The sequence below is a fragment of the Dendropsophus ebraccatus genome, chromosome 5 (assembly GCF_027789765.1).
Source record: "Dendropsophus ebraccatus isolate aDenEbr1 chromosome 5, aDenEbr1.pat, whole genome shotgun sequence".
In the NCBI taxonomy this organism is placed as follows: domain Eukaryota; kingdom Metazoa; phylum Chordata; class Amphibia; order Anura; family Hylidae; genus Dendropsophus; species Dendropsophus ebraccatus.
In genome coordinates, this window is record NC_091458.1 from 133585290 (window position 1) to 133603491 (window position 18202).

The 18202-nt window shown below is 40.4% G+C and overlaps 1 protein-coding gene across 1 annotated transcript in view; it reads left to right on the forward strand.

Moving 5' to 3' along the window:
- TINAGL1 (tubulointerstitial nephritis antigen like 1) overlaps nucleotides 1-14007 on the forward strand; it is a 61611-nt gene extending 47604 nt beyond the window's left edge. The window contains exons 7-12 of the mRNA XM_069971317.1: nucleotides 337-487; nucleotides 1902-2085; nucleotides 3165-3210; nucleotides 4279-4402; nucleotides 11865-11910; nucleotides 13104-14007. Of these exons, the coding sequence (XP_069827418.1) occupies nucleotides 337-487; nucleotides 1902-2085; nucleotides 3165-3210; nucleotides 4279-4402; nucleotides 11865-11910; nucleotides 13104-13247 (695 nt within the window). The 3' untranslated portion in view covers nucleotides 13248-14007. The remainder of the gene's footprint in view (nucleotides 1-336; nucleotides 488-1901; nucleotides 2086-3164; nucleotides 3211-4278; nucleotides 4403-11864; nucleotides 11911-13103) is intronic.
- Nucleotides 14008-18202: the final 4195 nt, after the last annotated feature.

Consider the following 18202-nt stretch of genomic DNA (forward strand, 5'->3'; position numbering starts at 1 on the left):
AAGGCAACAATCAGCCGAAATGAACGATGTCGGCTGATCGTTGCTGTTGTTTGTCTTTCAACATGTTGAAAGGCAAACGACCAGGATAGCAGCGATCTGCTTCCGTCGTCCCGTGGAATTGGAGCAGCGGCAGCAGACCACTACTATCCTCTATGGGCTGCCCGGACAATTTAGCGATCACCCGGGCAGCGGGGGGCTGCCCGGGTGATCGCTAGATTTTCCGGGCAGCCCATAGAGGATAGCAGGGGTCTGCTGCCAAGATACTAGATTACATAAAGGTATATTAGATTGACCTGTGGCTTCAGGTATTATTAATAATTGTATGTCTGTCCACAGGTGTTGCCTCCGATAGGCTCTCGATTCAGTCTATGGGTCACATGACTCCTGCCCTGTCCCCCCAAAACTTACTTTCTTGTGACACAAAAAATCAGCATGGATGTCGAGGAGGACGTGTGGACGGCGCATGGTGGTATCTAAGAAGGAGAGGGTATGTAATAAGAGTCCTCGATTAGTTACTGTATATGTGATTGTGCATGTTTGTGGTATACTTACATCATCCATTGGAAGGACTGGACGGCCTCAGAGGCAGGGTCCCTTTATTGCAAATGTTCTTCTTCTTCTGGAGGGAACTATTGATTCTTATTGGTGAGTCCCAGTGCTGTGGGGTACAATGCTTCACTGGAAAATAGCTGTCCACCAAAACAATGGAACAAGAGCCTCCTCCAGAATGAAATGTCGCCCACCTGTAGACAGCTGTTTGGGGTGTGTAGGTTCTTGCCAATTGCCAATACAGATCCCAGGGTTCTGGTTGACTTGAAAGTAACCCTAGGGCCCTATTACATGAAGCAATAATCGGCTGAATCGGCCTGATTCAGCCAATTATCACTCCGTGTAATAGAGACAATGCAATGATCAGACGATGAAATGATCAGCGGCCTAAAATCATTGGGGCTGACGGCTGATAATAATAATAATAATAATAATAATAATATTTATTTGTATAGCGCCAACAGATTCCGCAGCGCTTCTTTAAATATATAAATACATTACAGTTTATATTTATATTAAATTATACAATGAATAAATTAAAATATTAAAATACAGAATTAGAGACCTGCTCTCGAGAGCGTACAGTCTAGGATGACTGGGGGTGACGAGAGGCAACAAATGCTTTATTTGTCAATGTTCAAGTCATTATACATAGATGATTGCCCAAACAGTTATTACTTACCTGTCCATGCTCCCGGTCTTCTCCTGCACTCTGCATGCATCCGGTACTACATACTGCAGCTTCAGAGCGGCCTTGTCTGCTGCTCAGCCAATCACTGGCCCTGACAGCTGAGACCAGTGATTGGCTGAGAGGCCTGTCAGACAGGCTGCTCTGAAGCTGCAGCGTGCGGTGCCAGATGAATACAGAGTTCAGGAGAAGACCGGGAGCGTGGACAGGTAAATATTAACAATTTGGGCAAGGGCTGCAGGGACATCACTAATGATGTCCGTGCAGTCCTTGCTTAACGATTATCAGGCCATGTAATAAGCCCAGTAAACAAGCGCCAATCTAGCAGATCGATGCTCATTTACAGTATTGATCAGGCCTTCATCGGCCCCTGTAATAGGACCCTTACATGCAGCTAAAGGCTAAGGACTAATTCTCACTGTAAACAGAAGAGACTTTTTGTAATGCAATGCTCCATGGTAAAAAAAAAAAAAAGTATGCAAATTAGCTCCGCTAAATGGGAATGAACAATCTCAAACTGTATGCATATTTTATGTGTAGCTTTTACTTTTTTTTTTTATTAAAAAACAAGACTATATTTCTGATAGAACGAGAATTTAATATAATAATTTCCCCAATAAAGTTTCCTACAGTTCTGGTTATATAATTGTATTCTCTCCTTCAGGATTGTAACACAGGACTGTTACCCATTTGTAGCACTAAATACGGACGGACCCTCATCCCCCTGCATGATGCATAGCCGTTCAATGGGCCGAGGGAAAAGACAGGCCACTAACAGCTGCCCGAACCCCTATGCCTCCTCCAATGAGATTTACCAGTCCACACCGGCTTACCGACTGGCATCCAATGTAAGTTGACTTTGCTGTCAAACATCTTGGCATCTCAGTTGCAGAGTTAAAGGGGTATTTTCAACCAAAATCTTTTTCTTTCAAATCAACTGGTTTCAGAAAGTTATATAGATTTGTAATTTACTTCTATTTAAAAATCTCAAGTCTTCCCGTATATATCAGCTGCTGTATGTCCTAAAGGAAGTGGTGTATTCTTTCCAGTCTGACACAGAGCTCTCTGCTGCCACCTCTGTCCAAGACAGGAACTGTCCAGAGCAGGAAAGATTTTCTATGGGGATTTGAGATTTTTAAATAGAAGTAAATTACAAATCTATATAACTTTCTGAAGCCAGTTGATTTGAAAGAAAAATATTTATTTCCCCTTTAAGAGGAAGGACGGATGTCCTCCTCTTCTTATGTTTTTTTAAGTGCTAGTTAGCTGATGTCACATGCAGGGGACGTGTCACTAACTGAACAGGAAGTGTGTTACAGCACAGACTATGTGACTTGCTGATGCCTGGAGACCACCCAGATGACTCCAAACAGATCAGTTACATTCTGCTCATGGTGGAGTTGGACTTCATTAAGAAAGCGTAAGAAAGTTATTCGGACAGCCCTAGAAGCGATGGGGGAGATTTATCAAACATGGTGTAAAGTGAAACTCTCTCAGTTGCCCCTAGCAACCAATCAGATTCCACTTTATATTTTCCAAAGAGTTTGTGAGTAATGAAAAGTGGAATCTGATTGGTTGCTAGGGGCAACTGAGCCAGTTTCACTTTACACCATGTTTGATAAATCTCCCCAATCTCTGTTGGGGACAGGCACCAATATGCAAATCGGTGAACATTACTCTTGTGAAAATGCGTGTATAAAAATGGGAGCCTATCCCAATAACTAGCAACGTGAATAGGGCAATGCGCCATTTCTCATAAAGGATGTAGGAAAATAAAATAAGTATTTATTTGCTTTTTGGAACACCAAGGCTTGGTTCACACGGTGTCAAATAGAAGCTGAAATATTCAACTAAATTTTAAGGCAAAAAAGCATCTGAAAAAAAATTATTAATGCTTTGCACTTATTTATTTATTTATTTTTTGTAGGAAAAAGAGATAATGAAAGAGATATTTGACAATGGTCCAGTGCAAGGTAGGTAATGGATTAGATCACTGTCCAGCACAATAATATGAATTCATATGCGTAAATGATCCTCTAAATCATACATGTCAATATAATGTTTGCATATAAATAATATTTACTTCTATAAAAAAAAATCTCGTCTTCCAGTACTCATCAGCTGCTGTATGTTCTGTAGTGAGTTGTGAATTCTTTCCAGTCTGACACAGTGCTCTCTGCTGCCATCTCTGTCCTCCTACTCTCCAGACTGGAAAGAATGCAGTACTTCCTGCAGGACATACAGTAACTGATAAGTACTAGAAGTAAATTACAAATCTCTGGCACTTGCTGGCACTAGTTGATTTAAAGGAAAACATTTTTTTGCTGAATTAACCTTTTAATGACTCAAAATGACAAAACAAGTGTGTGAATTATAATAATGCCCCATATTATGAATTTCAAAAAGTGTTAGAATTCCATTACCTGCATAAAAACACAAGTGGATATAATATTCCATATATTCAACTTCATCAAGGAGATACTATACTCCTTGTTAACATCCACAATGTATAAAAGAAAATAATAATTAATTCCCCATTTGCCACTTTTCAGGCTCATTTCCTTTCTATCTTCCTTTCTAAACCCCATAATATACACTTTAAAAACAGTTCAAGTGGGGCTTTAATAAAATCACTTCACTGAAGAATCAGGTTACATGCTACCGATAAAAGAGGGAGGAGGGAGCAGAAGAGACAGTTGATAGCTGTAGTAAGAGTTCTATCTCACCAAATTTTTGATTCATAGCTTACACTACTCAGCGCTGCTCTATAATATCCTCTATGCTGCTAGTTCTGAGAAAGTGCTATAAATAAGCAGGGAGCAGGATCTCATATTCTATATGGGAGAAATCACAGCTAGTCTCAAACCACAAGGGACAAATGAGAGTTACAAATGGAGTCTGCAGAGGGGCAAACTGATGAAAATGCCACAGTCAAATGATACATAAGCCAGAAATAGTCTGAAAGTTATTCTTTATATCACATATGATAGTTTTACTCTGACCTTTTATTGTACATTTCCTGTTTTTTTCCTCTCCCATAGCTATAATGGAAGTTCATGAAGACTTCTTTATGTATCAGAGTGGTATCTATAGACATGCGCCAGTGATGGCCGGAGAACCTGAGCAATACCGCCGCCATGGTACCCATTCAGTCAGAGTTCTTGGGTATGTAAAGAGTGTGATTTATGTGGAGGGATGTAACGGTTAATAGGTGTGAAGGCACCCTAATTTATGAATATAATCCTTTAACCACTTAGTCGCTGGATTTGAAGGCACCCTTAAAGGGGGTTTCCAAACAAAATAGGGGGGGGGGAGCAGTTTGTCTCTGCTTGTACATATCGCCACTGCTGCACAGTGATAGGAGACAAATTCACTGTATGGTGAGCATGATGAAAAGCAGATCAATGTGAGTGCCCCTCAGTCCATCTTGCCTGGAAAACCCCTTCAATATGACGAAAGAACAACAGTCTTTTACAGTCTCTGTAGTGTTGGAGGTGACACTTATATTATTATTACTTAAAGGGGCACTCCAGCGAAATTATTTTTCTTTCAAATCAACTGGTTTCAGAAAGTTATATAGTTATATATTTGTATTTAAAAATCTCAAGTCTTCCTGTACTTATTAGCTGATGTATGTTCTGCAGGAAATTATGTTTTCTTTTCAGTCTGACACAGTGCTCTCTGCTGCCATCTCTGCCTGAAACAGGAACTGTCCAGAGAAGTAGCAAATCCCTACAGAAAACCTCTCCTGCTCTGGACAGTTCCTGTCTTGGACAGAGAGGGCAGCAGAGAGCACTGTGTCAGACTAAAAAGAAAACATTTCAAGCAGGACATTCAGCAGCTGATAAGTATGGGAAGACTTGAGATTTTTAAATAGAAGTAAATTACAAATCTATATAACTTTCTGAAACCAGTTGATTTAAAAGAAACAGATTTTCTCTGGACAACCCCTTTAAAGGGGTATTTCCACACCTTTGGGATCTGCATCCATCGATGGAATGGGGCCATAGAGGTGGGCAGGATTATGAAAATGGTCAGGTTGGCTTTTCTATAGTATTTCTATACCACCCCTAGAAGTTAATGGGTGCTGTGGAAATAGTAAGCACCTTCAGACTGGAATCCTCCATTAAATATAAAACAGATTGCTTATGCCTGGCTGTCATCCACCATATAAATTAGGAAGTCGGGTATTTACAGAGAGCCTGAGCACGCTGCCACATATGTAGGAAAATGGTGACTGGGAAAGTAATCTTGGCCAGGATCCTGTACATCACCTGCACTGACTACACAGCAGTGTTTATCTCTCGCTGGATTAATGGATTGTCACTTGGGGAGCAACAAAAGATATTTTTAGGAAACTTACTACAACGTGGTTTATTATAACATTGAATATATATAATTATTCCTCGTCCACTCGTATATTCAGGAATGGCCAAAGAACTTGTAGGCCCAAAGAAAAAACATTGCATGGATCCCATCAGACAAGGGTGCTAATTGGGCTTAAAGTGTAACTCAGGGAGCGGTTAGTGTGAGTTCGACTGCTAATGACTTGGCGAGGTTAACCTATGTGATGTCTATACCCTAAAGACAATGGTGTATAAAGTAAAGGAAAAAGGGATTCTAGGTCCTCTAGACAAGTCTAAAAAGAAGGTGAATAATTACAAATAATGAGATATAAAGGTAATTTATAAGATAATTTTACTGGTAGATAATAAAAATGTTGTATATAGTATATGTCGTGTAATCAATAGCATGATAAAAACATATATTAAATAGCAAGTGACATGATAAAACACAAATAAATACAGATATAATATGTAGAATATATGATTTATACCAGAAATAAAAAGATCGTAAAAAATGGCAAAAAATGTAAAAGAATATAAGAATTTAAAAAGAAAAATGTAGAATAAAAAATGGAAAATGAAAAAAGAAAAAATGAAAAAAAAAAAAAAAAAAAAAATGATAATAATAGATGAAAAGAATGAAAAAATGAAAAATGGTGGTATAAGATTATAAAATTGTGCACATGATTGGTATACCGTACATCTTCAATTCATCAGCACTATGAGCTAAAATTAATAATGGTAAATCATATGATTGTGGCAGAGTTCATAGTATGATGGCGCTTATATATCACTTGGTTACGCCAAACGTTCATGAATGTGCGCTACTCAGATCCAGTTGTGAAGTCTTAAATGGTAGCATTCATGTGGCGAACTGTTCATACGGCAAATGAGCCTGATATATGGTCAGCAGGAATAGGTTGAATAATGGTTATCGCGTAAATATAGCGATGTGCATGCAATTGCTAGTACATTCATGTGGTGTGTATTTCACCTCTCACCGTTCCTGCGAGATGAAGGGTCCCCGGAGCGGCTGGCTTGTGCGCTCAGACTTGCCGGTCTTAGTTTAGCTCTTCCTAATGCTGGAAGCATGTACCGTGCTCAGCCCAGGTATATATGAAGATCGGAGCTCCGTACATGCGCAGTGAGTTGTGTTGCCCGCGGGACCTCGTGCTGATGTTGGCGCCAAATAGATGTTTGAGAAGGCTGTTAACGTGGTAAGCCTTTAAGCATTAGTTCTTAGGAAGGATATTGTTAGTAGCTGGACGCGTTTCGATACTTTCTTAGTATCTTTCTCAACAGCAAAATAGTAAATAATGATCAAGTCCTGGTATTGGTGAGTATATATGTATAGCAGGCTGGTCCTGATTGGTTGGATTTGATTGCAGTCCGGTGATTATCAAAGCCCGGTGTACCTAATACATAGGCAATTTGATGAGATCCGATATGATTTCATGGTGGATTAGTTATAATTGGTAATAATATTGTAGATTACCCAGTAAAAATTAAATTCAAACAGTACAATGAACTTGTATAAACTTAATGGTTAATATATTTAGAACAAATGTTTTACGACAAGGAGACATTACTACAAGTTGTTGTTCATATTGTATTAGTGTTCTAACCAATAGAGTTATTTCAATATGTGTGATCTAATTATACATAGATGGTATACCTTTAGAATGTTAATTAAATAAGGACAGTGTTTATATTATATCATTTAAAGTCTGTAGCCTATAATAGAGATAGTTACAGTGTTATACATATAATCATGTTGAAAACTGGTACGGCTTGCATAGGATAGTGTAGATGATGTTATACTTCTACTGTGTAGATGTATTATCTTCAAACTTGGGTCATGTGATAGGGGAGGACCCCTAGGGATCAAACCCAGAGCCCGTCACCGCGCTGATAGACAGCCAGGCAGGTGACGGGCTGTGAGAGAGAGCCCCAGAGGTTGGAGTCTAGATGAAACCGAAAATTTCTAGTTCTTCGTTTAGACCTTTTGGGGATATTGTTTCAAAATCGTAAATGAAACGAGATTCTGCTCTGGACATGGATGCAATAAAGTCACCTCCTCTCCAACTGTGCTTTTTCTTTTTTCATTTTCCATTTTTTATTCTACATTTTTCTTTTTAAATTCTTATATTCTTTTACATTTTTTGCCATTTTTTACGATCTTTTTATTTCTGGTATAAATCATATATTCTACATATTAGCTGGGTTCACACTATGTATATTTGAGGCTGTATTTGTGAGGCTGTATAGCAACCAAAACAAGGAGTGGATTGAAAACACAGAAAGGCTATGTTCACATAATGTTGTAATTGAGTGGATGGCCGTCATTTAATGGCAAATATTTGCTGTTATTTTAAAACAACGGCTGTTATATTGAAATAATGGCAGTTATTTACCGTTATATGGCGGCCATCCACTCAATTTCACCATTGTGTGAACAGATCCTTTCTGTGTTTTTAATCCACTCCTGGTTTTGGTTGCTATGAGGACCTGACTTGAGGACCAAATACAGCCTGAAATATACTGTGTGTGAACCCAGCTTAGATCTGTATTTATTTGTGTTTTATCATGTCACTTGCTATTTAATATATGTTTTTATCATGCTATTGGTTACACGACATATACTATATACAACATTTTTATTATCTACCAGTAAAATTATCTTATAAATTACCTTTATATCTCATTATTTGTAATTATTCACCTTCTTTTTAGACTTGTCTAGAGGACCTAGAATCCCTTTTTCCTTTACTTTAAAGTGTAACTCATTTAGATGTCATTTTTCAACTAATAAATCGATAAATATCAATAGTACAAGTGATTTTAAGAAACCCTGTAATAGGTTTTATTAAGCAAAAGAGTTTCCTTCTGTAGGCAAATAGCTGTTTTCCTACAACCCCCCCCCCCACACACACACACACCACTTCAGAAGAAGCAGGATTTCTGTGTCCATTATGTTCTATGGAAAGGGGAGGGGTCGAGGGGGTTGAGTGTGCACAGAGAGGAGAAAAACAGTAAAAGCAGACTGCAATCTTCTCTCACCAAGCTGCCGGATAAGCACTGACCTTTTTGACCTCTGAATCCAGCACTTTATGTGCCTAGACAGTCTGCAAACTATAGAGTTGCTTGTCTTCTTTTCCTGCTCACTCATTCCCTTGGCCCCTCCCTGCTCCATAGGTTATAATGGACTCAGAACACACATCTTTACTGTGCTCCTCTGGCTTTGCCTAATAATGCACAGATAAGAAGTTAGGGGTTAGGCTGGGAAACTTCTTTTTGAGTACAGAGAAGACTTTTTGAACTTTTATAAGGTTTTTGCTTAATAAAACCTATTTCAGAGTTTCTTAGAATCGCTTGTACTATTAATTTCTTTAAAAAAAAAAAGACAGTTGCACAGTTCTTGTGAAGTGACTGCTGGTTGCCGGGTTTTACACAAGCAAAATGTGTGGATGCAACTTCTGTATTTTGCACTTTGGCCCCTTGGAGCACAGGACGCTACAATCAATGGATTTGGCACATGTACAGTACAATGCATATTCTCTGACTTTTGTTCATAAAATACTTTTTAAATATTTAAATATTTCTTTTAACAATTAGCTGAAATTCCAAAACGGCAGAAAATATTGCGGAAAGATGCATGTGCCAGTAATCCCAGTGTCCCTGACTTCTAGAGGAAGGGAGAGGCAGGAAAAATTGAAGTGATCTCCTGAGGGGACAGGGGGGACATGTAGTGCCTTGTCCTGAACTCTTATCTCCACCCAGAGGAGACTCCGACACATCCTGTCCTACCCTTTCTGTGCTGGACCAGGCTCGGGCCACGTTTGTGATGTCTGGCCAAAAATAGTGACACTGTAGGGCAGGTGGGGTGAGCGGCAGAATTAATATGGAAAGTTACAGTGTCTAATAGAGAGCACAGGATGAGACTTGTATGCGAACAATGTGTGTCTGTCTGAGCGGAGAGGGAGGTAGCCTTATTATAGATGAACTGCAGATGGCATATTATACCAGGGGCATATGGGGCCCCATAGCAAAAAAACGTACGCCCCCCCCCTCCCCTATGCACAATGCAAAGCACTGCATATATATATGTATATATATATATATATATATATATATATATATACATATATATATATATATATATATATATATATATATATATATATATATAGGCTCGGTGATGTGGCCAAAATGTAAAATTTCTTATGGCCGGAGACAGAATCCTGCCTGCAGTCACAAAAGTGACTGGGAAAGCAGAGAGCCAATGGCATGGCTGCTTGCTCTGTTAGTCCACTGTATTTAACTCTAAGGGCCCATTAGGAGCCCTTATGGATAAATACATAGGTTCAGGAGCAGACTACCTGCTGCTTAACCCCTTATGTACTGCAGTGTGTAAGCGACCCAAAGTGCACTTACATGATGGAACACAAAAAAGGGGTTAAAAAGCAGAAGACAAGGAGCTCTCTGCTTTACTGCTCCTGCACTGATAACCCCTGACATCTGCATTTTCCTACTTGATTGCGACAGGCAGCTGGAGAACAGAGGTAAGGGGTTATCTGTGCAGTGAAGCAGAGGTCTCCTTGTCTTCTGCTTTTTAACCCTTTTTTCATGTTGCAGCATGTAAATGAACACTGGGTCACTTAAGGCCCTATTACACGGAACGGCCGATAATCGTCTCGTGTGATAGAAAGCAATGAAAAGCCGACATTAAAGATGTCGGTTGATCGTCAACATGTTGAACGTCAAACCAATGTAATAGCAGCGATCTTCTGCTGTTTCTCCGTGGGCAGCCCCACTGCACCCCCCTGCACTTACCCGCTTGCTGCAGCCGCATGTAATTGCGGCCACAGCGATCGGGGAACGAGGAGCGCTTGTTTGATCCTCCAGTCTTTACACACTGCAGTACATAAGGGGTTAAGCAGAAGGACAAAGGATGGCTCTTACCTTTTAACCTGGGCCTCCCTGCTGCACGGGCCCCATAACAGTTGCCTGCCCTGCCTCTATGGTAGCTACTAGAGATGAGGGAACCTCGAGCATGCTTGAGTCCATCCGAACCCGATCGTTCTGCATTTGATTAGCGGTGGCTGCTGAACTTGGATAAAGCCCTAAGGCTATGTGGAAAACATGGATATAGTCATTGGCTGTATCCATGTTTTCCAGACAACCTTAGAGCTTTATCCAAGTTCAGCAGCCCCAGCTAATCAAATACCGAACGTTCGGGTTCGGATGAACTCGAACCCGAACCCAGTTCGCTCATCTCTAGTAGCTACACAACTGCATTATACCCAGTCCGAGCTGGCCTTGCATATTTGCTGCATAAATTGCTACATTAGCTGTATAAATATAACAAAAATAAATATGGTCCATAGAGAGTCATCTGCATGTGCTTCATAATAACTAGCTATATAATATTATAGGAGTGCATGTAAAAAAAAATGGCGTTTATGGGTTTGTATTGTGATTTTTCTAATTAGAAGTTTCCCTTGTGAAAGCACAACAATAATTTTTTGACATGTTAGGAACAAACATTATGGACAGTTATTTTGAGTATTCCCTGTATCTGAATGGTGGGGGGCAATTAGGACATCATGCAGGGAAGCCAATCTTTTTCATTTAAATCAGCTGGTTTAAGAAAGTTATATAGATTTGTAATTTACTTCTATTTTAAAATTTTGTCTTCCATTACTTATTAGCAGCTGTATGTGCTGCAGGACTTAGTGTTTTCTTTTCTGTCTGACATAGTGCTCTCTGCTGCCACCTCTGTTCATGTCAGGAACTGTCCAGAGCAGGAGAGGTTTTTTATGGGGATTTGCTACTGCTCTGGACAGTTCCTGTCTCAGACACAGGTGGCAGAAGAGAGCACTGTGTCAGACTGAAAAGAAAACACCACTTCCAGCAGCTGATAAGTACTGGAAGACTTGAGATTTTTAAATAGAAGTAAATTACAAATCTGTATGACTCTCTGAAATCAGATGATTTCAAAGATTTTTTTTATTATTATTATTTCTGCCGGAGTACCCCTTTAACGATCTATATGAGGACTTTTTAAGCACAACTTTTCAATTCTATATGCAAGTTAGAGCTGAAATCCATTGGATTACATTGAGGAAAGTCATTGAGGAAAGTCATGGTAAAAAAAGTCTACATGTAGCCGCAGTCCTGCTTCTTTGTGCCCTGCTGTTACTGGTTCAGTACCTGGTAAGAAGATCCCCCAAAAGGGAAATAAATGTAACTTTTTATTTTCTTCCTTTTTTTTTTACTAGGTGGGGAGAAGAGATGACTCCTAATGGAAATGTACAGAAATACTGGGTAATATAATTAATAGAAATCATTTATTTAGAAGTACAATAGATGTCTATTCCATGGAAATACTGAAAAGTAGTATACATAAAGAGAAGATGTGTGCCATATACTTATCAATGTTAGGTGTCCCATTGGGCAGCCTTCTGCACTCTTTATTAGCAAGCTCAGGTTATATCATTCGGCATCTGAATACCGGTGGCTGAAGAAGTTGGCTGCAGCCCTAGTGAGTCCTGGAAAACATGGGTACAGCCTATGGCCTGTGGCTATATCCATGTTTTCCCAGACTCCCTAGGGCTGCATCCAACTTCTTCAGCCACCGGTATTCAAATGCTGAATGATCGGACTCAAGCATGCTCATCTCTACTCTTTATAAATCTAGGAAAGCCCCTGTCTTCTCTCTGTAGTTTAGTACTAGGTCTCCTGGATTCCCAGTACATTTATACTGACAGTATGTTGTATGTTTCCCTGTACTGCATATAGAGGCACAGGAAAGAGAGCGGAAACTTGGGGAAAGTTTATACAGCTTGTATCCAGGGACCAGGAGTGAAGGCTGCCTACATATAGAGCAGATTTCTGTCAGTATGGGCTGCCAGATTTACATCAATATTTGCTAGTTTCAGGCCTTACTTGGATCTCTGGTTATCCAGTGAAAATCTGGATATTTTTTTTTTAATGTTTCAAATCAACTGGTTTCAGAAAGTTATATAGATTTGTAATTTACTTCTATTTGAAATCTCAAGTCTTCCCATACTTATCAGCTGATGTATGCCCTGCAGGAAGTGGTGTTTTCTTTCCAGTCTGACACAGTGCTCTCTGCTGCCACCTCTGTCCGTGACAGGAACTGTCCAGAGCAAAAAAGGTTTTCTATGGGGATTTGTTACTGCTCTGGACAGTTCCTGTCTCGGACAGAGGTGGCAGCAGAGAGCACTGTGTCAAACTGGAGAGAAGAGAAGACACCGCTTCCTGCAGGACATACAGCAGCTGATAAGTATGGGAATAACTGAGATTTAAATAGAAGTAAATTAAAAATCTAAATACCTTTCTAAAATCAGTTGCTTTGAAAGAAAAAGATTTTCGCTGGAGTACCCCTTTAATATTGTGATCACTCCATCTTATATGTTGAATCCTAATAGAAACCAATACTATTTTTTTTTGAGAGTTTGATGTCTCTCACTTGGGTCTTCTGTCTTCCTCCTTAGTTGGCGGCCAACTCCTGGGGCAAGGACTGGGGAGAGAACGGCTACTTCCGTATCGCTCGTGGTGAAAACGAATGTGAAATTGAGAGTTTTGTAGTTGGAGTGTGGGGAAGGGTCAGCATGGAAGATGTTTCACACAAGAAATAAGGGCCAAACTTTACCGGACTTTGTGAAATGATACCAAGCAAACCATGAGGTGGATCCAACTCTTAACCTCCAGATACTTCCAGATGTCCTAGGTGGTTGGGTGCGCATTCAACAAAGAAGGGGGGCCTATTATCCGATCGATATGAAGATTTTTTTTCAGTTCAGGGCATGTTACACTAGATTGAGCCCTCAGTAACCCCAGCATATGGGCACATGACGCCATAGTAGTACATCCCGATGAACACCACCCTTCCTATATAATCACCAGCACATCACCTGAGGTAAATCACTTGAGAAGCGCCTTCCCCGTCTGTTTCCTGCTGTCCCATTATTTTTTTCTATGGATAAATGAAAGCGTTGCCACAACTCGGGGGCAGGATATGAAGAGGCCTTAGTGTATATAAAGCGACCCTGTGGTGCTGACACAGGGGAGATTCACAGCCTGTGGCTTTAGAGGGGATAACAGTGCACATAATCCTATAATCTCTACAGGGATCAAAGGCATATTGTTTGGGGCTATATACAAGGGGCACGCAGGCCTGTGAACCTGTCACAGACAGACATTCCCCGCCGGGGCCTAACACTGCCGCAGGATTGAAACTTCCATATAGAAGCTAGTTCCACCTAGGACCAAAGTGAACAGAATGAAGATACCATAAATCTGTAAAATATCAGCCGCTTTCTAATGCTTGGTTAGAGCACAGAATCAGTGATGGGGAACCTTCGGCCCTCCAGCTGTTGCAAAACTACAACTCCCATCATGCCTGGACAGCCGAAGGCTGTCCAGGCATGATGGGAGTTGTAGTTGTGCAACAGCTGGAGGGCCGAAGGTTCGCCACCCCTAATCTAGAGTATACCACCTTACCACTTTATCAGCCTCACCTTTAGCTTTTCCGCCATTCCATTAGCCTTGAATACAATTTTTTTTTTAGCTCACTTTTATTAGACGCCTAAATTGTGATGTATAAAACATGAAATGTGAAATATATTTAGCTATTTATTAAATTGTTTATATATATATAAAGATTGTTTCTATCTTTGCAATACTGCCCATATAAATGGATTCCCGCGCTGTATCAGGCAAACATACGTTCAATGAGGATATTTTCAACATTCCAGTTTGAATAAAAAAGACATTTTTTTTTCCACCAAACATGTCAAATTGTGTTTTAATTAAAAAAAAAAAAAAAAAAATGTTGCTATGTGACTAAAATGTATGTGGAAAATATCTAGCACCAGCGGCCTAATAGATAAGTTACTGGCCTCCGAAACCTGAATTCACAATACCTAATCATGAATATGTGTTTTTTCACATAATGTAATGTGAAAACGGACATTGTTTATTGACAGCAATCCATTGCATTACATTATATGGAACAACGGCCGCAGTGTATACACACAGGGGGACGTTTATTAAACATGGTGTAAAGTGAAACTGGCTCAGTTGCCCCTAGCAACCAATCAGATTCCACCTTTCATTCCCCACAGACTCTTTGGAAAATGAAAGGTGGAATCTGATTGGTTGCTAGGGGCAACTGAGCCAGTTTCACTTTACACCATGTTTGATAAATCTCCCCCACTGTATACACTACGGTCCTTGTTCTCTGCGGCCGCACAAAATAATTGACAGGTCTATTTTGTACGGCCGCTGTTCGGTCACAAGATAGCCTGTGCTCATAGTGTAAAGTACAGCTTCTGGCCGTACTTTACACTGCGGTCTATAGTAAAATTGGAGCCCAGGTACATCCGAATGTTATCCGGATTACAATTAAAATCAAATGATGTTCATCCTGCACGGCCGTGTTTAACAGCGGCCGATGTTCTCGGTGTGTGAACATGGCCTTAGGCTATGTTACCACACAGTATTTTTTTCTCAGAATTTGGTCAGTATTTCTCAACCAAACCCAAGAGTGGATTGAAAACACAGAAAGGCTATGTTCCCACACTGTTGAAACTTAGTGGATGGCCGCCATTTAATGGCAAATAATTAACGTTATTTCAGAACAGCCTCCATTGTTTTAAAATAACGGACATTATTTGCCATTAAATGGCGGCCATCCACTAAGTTTCAACAGTGTGTGAACATAGCCTTTCTGTGTTTTCAATCCACTCCTGGTTCAGGTTGAGAAATACTGACGAAAATACTGAGCACAAATACTGTGTGTGAACGTAGCCTTACACAGCGATTACGCCAGACTCACTAATTGCCTGAATGTTTGCCAGTTTCTTTCATGTGACCCTCTGATACTAAATAAAGAATTTGGACATAGCTGGTAGCGTGTGGAACGGCTGACTGTGCTGTTCAGTGGCGGAGCGTGCACACACACACACACACACACACACACACACAAAAGTGTCTCTGTGTTCATGTCCAGAGCACTGGTCTGTGAAATATCGACTTTGCTTCATAAACAACTGGTCACTTTGATGAGTTAACTTTGTGTTTGGTGTTAGAAAGCCGGAAAGGTCACATGCCACCTTTGTGCCAACCCACAGCCCATCCTTACGCTCTATTGTGCATTACCATTCAAGCTGTTCTGCTGCACACGTTAACCAGCTGGAAACCAAAAGCGTTAGTATTGCTGCACTGATCTGGGAGCATGGAGCCTAACTCATCTAGGACCAAGGCTTGCACAGACATACAGTATGGGCTCCCTGGAATTAGTGACAGTACAGTACTAGGCACCACTTTTCCAATAAGTGGGAGAGAGATTTTCATATTCTGAGATTCTGGAGAAGATCCCTCACAGTTTAAGGTCATTGTTCACACAACGTAAAAATAAGGGCAAAACAGGTCTGTATTTGTTTAAACACGGCCTGATATAAAGAAAATGATAATTATTTCAGGCTGTATTTTACCTTTATTTTTATGTTGTATGACTATGTCAATCTAGCAACCAATCAGATTCCACCTTTCATTTTCCAAAGAGTCTGTGAGGAATGAAAAGTGGAATCTGATTGGTTGCTAGGGGCAGTTTCACTTTACACCATGTTTGATAAATCTCCTCCAACGTCCGTATTTCATAACAACAGCCGTTGTCATGAAATACGGCCATTGTTTTAAATAGTGTGAACCTAGCCTAAGGCTATGTTCAAACACTGTATGAGACCGGCCGTTCCGTGACCCGGCTGGGTCACGGAACGGCCAGTCTCAGAAAAGATCATCCAGTCCGGTAGCCTGAATTCTGATGCGGGCGCATTTGTGCCCACCTGTATCAGAACTCCTCACTGCACACAATGGGACGTGCAGTCGGAGCCGCTAGCTCCACTGTGTGCACTGACAGGGTTTTCTGTGGCCACTATTCAATGAATAGCGGCTGCAGAAAACTGACATGTCAGTTTCTCGCGGCGCCGCTAGGGATCCCTGCCGGACTGTATACTATGTGTATACACTCTGGCAGGGATTCCATAGACGGCAACGTAACATATATTTTCGTATTAATCACAGACGTTGTTGCAATAGTCAATAACGGCCTTAGTTTTACGAAAATATACGTAGTGTGAACATAGCCTAAAAGCGTATAGAGAGGGGAAGATTTATCAAAGTGCTTTAGTAGTAACAAATCTCCCCCAATGGTAGTCAGTAGTTTATGAGTTTATTAATCTTTTATGAGTAAGAGATTTCACAATAAATATAATTTGTAGATGTGTTCCCAGATCAGTAATGTGCAGGTTTTAGGCTACATTCACACTTTCAGTAGTTTTTCAGTATAGGATTTCTACAAATATCTGCAAACTTCCAAAAATGTGTCCGTATTGCATCCACAATCCACAGTGATAGTTAAATAAGTGGGAATGGTTTTAAATGATTATTCATCAGTATTATTTACGGATTTGCAGAAGTTAAGGACTTTTCTTCTGTAAAAATGACAACCTCAAAAAAATGACTTGTATGAGACAGTCTGTGGCGCAGTTATGGTTCATAGTAACACTTTCGGTAATTTTTGCTGATTACGGATCAGTAAAACTACAAAGTGTGAACAGCCCAATAAAACTCAATGGCCCCAAATGTGTCCGTATTTGCGAAACTATAGAACGTGTGAATGTAGCCTTACACCCAATATTATTGTCACTTTTAGAGATCCCTTACCCTCATCCCTTTCTCAAGTATATTCTATAATTGTTGCCAGGCACTGCAGTATGTATATACAGTACTGTAACAACGAGAGTTTCTGCAGCTACTATGTGCTAAGAAACTTCTGAATGGCTTCCAAGGAACTCAGGTTGTAAAACCCTAGCCTAGGTGAAGAAAGAAGCGCATTTAAAGAAGACACGTCACACTTTTCTGACCTGTCTGTTTTAGCACATGCATGCAATGGCCAAGAAATAACTCTGAATCGCCTATTTTTTAGAGCTCTGTGATGTTCCATTCCTCTGTTATTCTTACTAGAAATGTTTGACTCAACAACAAACTGGTAATTAAGGGCGTGCCCTACAGATTGTCCAATCAGAGCTGACAATGCTGGACTGTGTAATGACACACCCCTAACTGGTACCACCCACAAAGTTACTGAGTCATACATTTTTATTAAGAATAACAGATTAACGGCAGTAATATAAAAGCTTATTAAAGCAATGAATTCGCAAAAAAACACACACTTTTTAGCCACTTTTAAAGGGGTTATCCAATGCTACAAAAATATGGCCACTTTCTTTCAGAGACAACACGACTCCCCCTTCCCCCAGTGTGCCCCATTTCCCCCCCCCCCCAGTCTGCCCCATGCTCCCCACAGTCACCAAGGTTTCATGGGGCCCCATGTTCTTAGATATGTCCCTGACCCTCATATGTTCCTGTACTACTACTGCACCCCTCATCTTTACCTGTACTACTACTACTGCACCCCTAATCTGTTCCTGTACTACTACTACACTCCTCATCTATACCTGTACTACTACACCCCTTATCCACTATACCTCCACTACTACTCCCTACCTAGATGGAGGAACAAAGAACA